Source organism: Prionailurus viverrinus, chromosome A2 (assembly GCF_022837055.1).
Source record: "Prionailurus viverrinus isolate Anna chromosome A2, UM_Priviv_1.0, whole genome shotgun sequence".
Classification (NCBI taxonomy): Eukaryota; Metazoa; Chordata; class Mammalia; order Carnivora; family Felidae; genus Prionailurus; species Prionailurus viverrinus.
The window spans coordinates 157,856,705-157,862,863 of NC_062562.1; the positions used below are offsets into that span (position 1 = coordinate 157,856,705).

Consider the following 6,159-nt stretch of genomic DNA (forward strand, 5'->3'; position numbering starts at 1 on the left):
CAGTTGTCATCATCACCCTAATTCTGTCTTGTGCTGGTGCAGATTTATAGTAGAGAGATATATCCACATGTATTTGTGATCCATATATTTTATAGGTGAAGAAAGAGGGCTTCAGAAATGTTAAATGACTAGACTGAAGAGCCACAGATAGTGATTGTGACAAGACTCAAAATCTGGTCTCTGACTTCAGCTGGGGATGAAGGAGACCAGAGTCAAGAATGTGTTCTAACTGTGGCAGAGATCTCTGGTCTTAGAATCAGCTTGGGTCTCTGTCTTTCCTCCATGTAACTATGACCTTAGCTGAGACTCTTAATCTATACTTTGAGGCCTCATTTCTTTCTTGTATAAAATTATTTTTATGTTTTCTTTCACTCTAAAAACTGAGATTCTAGTCATAGATTCTTGTTCAATCTTGAGTTAGAACAGATGATACTTCTGGCTCCTGGGTGGTTCAGTCGGTTAAGCGTCCAACTTTGGCTCAGGTCACGATCTTGCGGTTTGTGGGTTTGAGCCCCGTGTCAGGCTCTGTGCTGACAGCTCAGAGCATAGAGCCTGCTTTGGATTCTGTGTCTCCCTCTGTCTCTGCCCTCCCCCACTCATTCTCTGTCTTTCTCTGTCTCTCAAAAATGAATAAAAACATTAAAAAAAAAAAAAAAAAAGAACAGATGATACGTGGGGCGCCTGGCTGGCTCAGTTGGAAGAGCGTGCAACTCTTGATCTTGGGGTCATGTGTTTGAGCCCCATGTTGGGTGTAGAGCTTTACTTTAAAAAAAAACAAAAAAGGGGCGCCTGGGTGGCTCAGTCGGTTGGGCGTCCGACTTCGGCTCAGGTCATGATCTCACGGTCCATGAGTTCGAGCCCCACGTCGGGCTCTGTGCTGACAGCTCAGAGCCTGGAGCCTGTTTCAGATTCGGTGTCTCCCTCTCTCTCTGCTCCTCCCCTGTTCATGCTCTGTCTCTCTCTGTCTCAAAAATAAATAAACGTTAAAAAAAATTAAAAAAAAAACAACAAAAAAAAGAATAGATGACACTTTTTGCATCTTACAGATGGTGAAATTGAGGCTCAGAGGGGTTAACACCATACTCAGTAACTCATGTTGGGGTGGGGGGGCTTGGACCAGTTCCTGCCTTGGTGCCTTATCCAGGATTCTTTCTGCCACATCTCATTGGTTTCATTGCTATCCTGGTAGGGGTTCTCTCATGAAATGCCACTTTAAAGGTCACATTATAAAATGTCGTAACAAAAAAGTCACCTGCCTGATAGTATATAATTGTCTCCTTTGTTCTTTTTGATGCTGATGTTCACCACAAGTTCTAGGACTTGGACCTCTTTTGGTAGAGGTTTAGCTCATTTTTTGGTCTGTCGGGAGGGTATTCCAAAAGCACCTACTTCATAGGGTCACAGTGGGAACTAGCACGATGGAAAAAATTTAGAAAAATGCCTGGAATGAACAGCCAGTTGATGGATGTGAGCTCTGATGGTCGTTAGGTGTTAGCTTAGAGAAGTAGAACTTTCTGTGTAAGGGATGCTAAATGCAAGTGCCTGCCTGATATAGTGTTCATGCCAGTGGTGACATGGGCAGGGAGTGGGTAGAGGAGGGGCAGGCAAGTTCAGGGGCAGGCAGGGGGACTTTTGACACTGAGCCTTAGCAATATTTGCATCTGTTTTGAGAAGAAGAAACCTCTTTACCCTCAGGAGATAACCTGTGTCCTCTACACTTGGGGGCAGCTAGAAGGGTAAACATGATGTAGGAGCTTCCAGAACCACCCAACAGGAATAGACCCCGAAGTCTTGGGACCCATCTAGTGCACAGGAGAGATGAATGGAGATGACATGATTCCAGGATCTCCAGTGACTGATAAGAGAGCCATCATCTTGGCTGTCGTTTTATTATTTTTGTGCCTTGTGGCAGCAGTGAGCAATGGCTTCATCACTGCAGCTCTGGACGTGGAGTGGTTGCTACAGAGAACACTGTTCCCTTGTGATAAGTTATTAGTCAGCCTGGGGGCCTCTTGCCTCTGTCTGCAGTGGGTGTGATGAGGAAGACCATTTATATTTTCCTGTATCCAGAGGCCTTCCCATCCAACCTTGTACTGCAGTTCCTAGCCTTCTGGCGGGACTGGCCATCTTATGGTTCTCCACCTACCTAGCTCAGTGTCTTCCATTGCATGAAAATTGCAACATTCACCCTCCCCATCTTCCTCTGGCTAAAATAGAAGGTGTCTGGGTTGGTTGCATGGATGCTGTAGGGCTCTCCAACTTGAGCACCATCTTATTTTCATAGGCAACCAGAGCTTGTAACAGTACTTTGTAAGGAGAAGGTTGCAATCTGGGAATGCCATTGAGAATACCGTAAGACCATATGAGAAATTCTTCTTCTTCTATTTAAAACTTGTTAGCTGGACAGTCGTTACCGTCGTCTTCCTTTTTGGCATGGTTTGGTCATGTCTCTGGAAAGACACACTAAGAAGGTCTGCCTGTCCATTGTGGCTTTTGTGAGCCCAGTGCCCAGGCGCACAACCAGGTTCTCCTGGTTCTCATGTCCTTATCCGTCCTCTCCACCTCCTGTTTTCTGTCACCGGTGCTCAGTGCTGCAGGTGTTTTTCCATTTTGGGACCCTAGCTACTGGGTGTGGCAGGCAGGGATTTATCTGTGCTCAGCAGTCCCCATCACTGCACTTGAGCAACCCCTGGCCGAGAGGTGTGGTGGAGAGGGGCTGCTGTGCAGGGTGCTGGGCATCGTGAGTTGCGACTGATGAAAAACCTCAGAGACACTAAGGCAGAGGGCATGGTGCAATGGGACATGGCTTCTTTAAATCCCTTTGCCACTTTTAATGTTCCTTTCCTCTCTGCTACGTTTAACGAGGAGAATGACTTCTACGGAATAGGATTTCAAGGTGGGATCGAAGGTCCTGAGATAATGGGGTAGCGTCACTGATGTACAACCCAGCAAGTCTGTGGCCAAGGCAGCTGTGTTCCCTGTGGGGCTTGATGTGGCTAGAGTCAGGAAACTTTTACTTTCCCTGTGATCGGTCTCTTGGAGGGTAAAATTATCCTTCTGGAGACTGGATGTGAGGATCCTGATGCATCATTCAATTTTTATCTGTTGACTCAGACTGGAGAAGATATTTGGAACCTCAGTTTTCCTCTGGCTTCATGCTGTAAACCACCTTTTCTTTTCTTTTCTTTTCTTTTCTTTTCTTTTCTTTTCTTTTCTCTTCTTTCCTTGTCTTTTTTCTTTCCTTTTCTTCCTCCCTCCCTCTTTTCTTTTTTCTTTTCTTTTCTTTTTTCTTTTCTTTCTTTCCTTTCCTTTCTTTTCCTTTTCCTTTTCCTTTTCCTTTTCCTTTTCCTTTCCCTTTTCCTTTCCCTTTCCCTTTCCCTTTTCCTTTTCCTTTCTTTCTTTTCTTTCATCACTTAACTGTTTTCCAGCCATCTACTGCAGTGAAGTCTTCCTCCTTCTGTGCAAGAGTTTCTCATGTCTGAACTCTCTTCACAGAGCGTGGGTCTGGTTGTGCCTGTGTTTGGCAGTATGTGTTATCTAGGATTTGTATGTTTGCAGACGACCTTTGGAGATCCCTGTGAAAGTTAGGGGGTCATGCTTTATATATTGCTTATGTTCTCCACAGTGGCTTATTCTGTTAGTCTGTTTCATAAATGTTAAGGTCCACGAACCCAGATGTGACTTTTGTTTATGCTGATATTGGGACCTTCTGAAATTTTTGACTTGGGAAGGTTCATCTATAGCTATATGACAAGATTTAAGAAGAAAAGACTTGGGTTTGGTTTGGTGAAGAATGCAGGCTGCTTTTCTGCCTTCCATAGATCTTTTTAAACCTTCCTTAAGCTCAGTTACCTCTTGAACCATTTAAAGTAAGGTCCCTAGCCTTCCCTCTATTGGCTTTATTTGATTTTTAAGGTTTATTTATTTTGAGAGAGAGAGAGAGAGAGAGAGAGAGAGAGAGAGAGAGAGAATATGAATGAATGAATCCCAAACAGGTTCCAAGCTCAGCACAGAACCTGACACAGGGCTTGAACTCATGAACCATGAGATCATGACATGAGCTGAAATTGGACCCTTAACCACCTGATTGTACCATGAACATTTCAAACTTAGCAAGTCCACAGTGGATGTCCTTTCTCTCCTCTTCTTCTTCCTTCCCCACCCCCACCAGCCCCCTCTACTGCTCAGCTGGATCTATTTTTTCTATTATTTATGTCCAGTATACCAGGCTTACCACCTCTGAGATAATTTTCACTCCCCATCTCTGCTGAGCCCTTGAGTCTAATCAGCAACTTATCTTCAGTTGCTGCTTCTGCAAAGTCTCTATTATCTGTCCCTTCCTTCCCATTCCCATGGATTCTATTATTGATTAGACTGTCCTCCTCTCTCACCTGCGCTGCTAAAATTTCCTCTTCGCCTCTTGGTCCATTACACTCTCCCTTCCCCCCATCCCAGTCAAAACTACCATTACCAGATTCATCTCTTGAAGGCATAATTAACCATTTCCACCCACACTCACCGCCTCTCAGTGCCTAGACATGAAGCAAGGGTCCCCAAACCTGGCATTCATGGACCTCCACAATACGGCAATAATTTTGTCTTCCTTTGTATCGATTCTATGAGAATTCTGTTTTGTAGCAAAATCTGGATTTTCATTGTTTCCAACATACCTGGAGTTCCCTCCCTGATGTACTGAAAGGTGATCTCTTATCCCCACATCTACCTGTGAAAATCCTATTTAATTTTTTCCCCCTATTTAACCTTTAAAGGTTAATTCCAATGACTTCTCTTCCGGGAAGCTTTTCTGGTTTACTACCTCCCAGGTTTTGATCTCTCTGACCTTTGAGGACATATTACTCAGTTGTGACATGAATTCTATTCTGTGGTGGTATGATCTGCATTCATATTTTATACTCCCTATTATATTAAAAATTACTTTTTAATGTTTATTTTGTTTTGAGAGAGAAAGCGAGCGAGCTGGGGAGGGGCAGAGAGAGAGAGGGAGACACAGAATCTGAAGCAGGCTTCAGGCTCTGAGCCCGACATAGGGCTCGAATTCATGAACCTTGAGATCATTACCTGAGCTGAAATCGGCCACTTAACTGACTGAGCCACCCGGGCGCCCTGTCTCCCCAGTATGTTTTAAAGTTTTTGAAAGCATGGCTGCCTTACACTTTTCTATGTGTTCCTTGAAGCACTTATAAATACTTGATACACTGAACGGAATAATTCTCTTGCACCTGGACCCAGCCCTAAGCACATGGATTTTTGTCTGTACATTTATCTCTGGGCTACCTACTACATTTTAATACTGATGTTTGAGCTGTATTTCCTTCACTATCTGGCCATCTTATTTTTAGAGGTCAGCCTTATATTCTGTTTCTCTTTGACCAATGCACAGTGTAGAAATAATAAATGAATAAGTGTGAGAGTAAGATATGCCTGATTTTGTGATGCCTTTACTTTGCTTCTTTCTTGTACATTTACATGTTGCTAAGCAACTGTGAATGACTAGCTTAGCGCCTTCCTATGGGAATCTCAGTGAAGTGCCACTTGTCTTTGTTACTGACCCAGTGTCTCTTTCCAGAGCGCCTTGTATAAGCTAATCTTTGTTCCTTCCTCTTTTCACATGTTAGCTAGGAGAACAGAACATCTACCAGAATCTGACTGATCTCCCCACGGGGACTAGTTCCCCTGGAGCTTGAACACACAGGGAAACATTAAAAGAGTAGCAGTTTGTTGTATTTTTAAAATGCATAGTTATCTTATTATTATCATTAACTTTTGCCTGTAGTCTAATTTCATCCTGCATTATGCTGATATTAATAGCAATCATTTATGAATGCCTATTTATTTTATTAATTAACTTATTTTTTGATTTACATCCAAGTTAGTTAGCATATAGTGCAACAATGATTTCTGGAGTAGATTCCTTACTGCCCATTACCCATTTAGCCCATTCCCCCTCCCACAACCCCTCCAGCAACCTTCTGTTTGTTCTCTATATTTAAGAGTCTCTTATGTTTTGTCTCCCTCCCTGTTTTTATGTTATTTTTGCTTCCCTTCCCTTATGTTCGTCTGTTCTATATCTTAAATTCCTCATATGAGTGAAATCATATTATATTTTTCTTTCTCTGACTGATTTCACTTAGCATAATA

At 43.0% G+C, this 6,159-nt stretch overlaps 1 protein-coding gene across 1 annotated transcript; it reads left to right on the forward strand.

The window, feature by feature from the left end:
* Positions 1-1,818: 1,818 nt before the first annotated feature.
* TAS2R60 (taste 2 receptor member 60) lies at positions 1,819-2,755 on the forward strand. Its single transcript, XM_053447906.1, is given in 6 exon segments — positions 1,819-2,026; positions 2,029-2,241; positions 2,244-2,273; positions 2,276-2,434; positions 2,437-2,481; positions 2,484-2,755. Coding segments are annotated over 6 exon segments (927 nt in total).
* Positions 2,756-6,159: the final 3,404 nt, after the last annotated feature.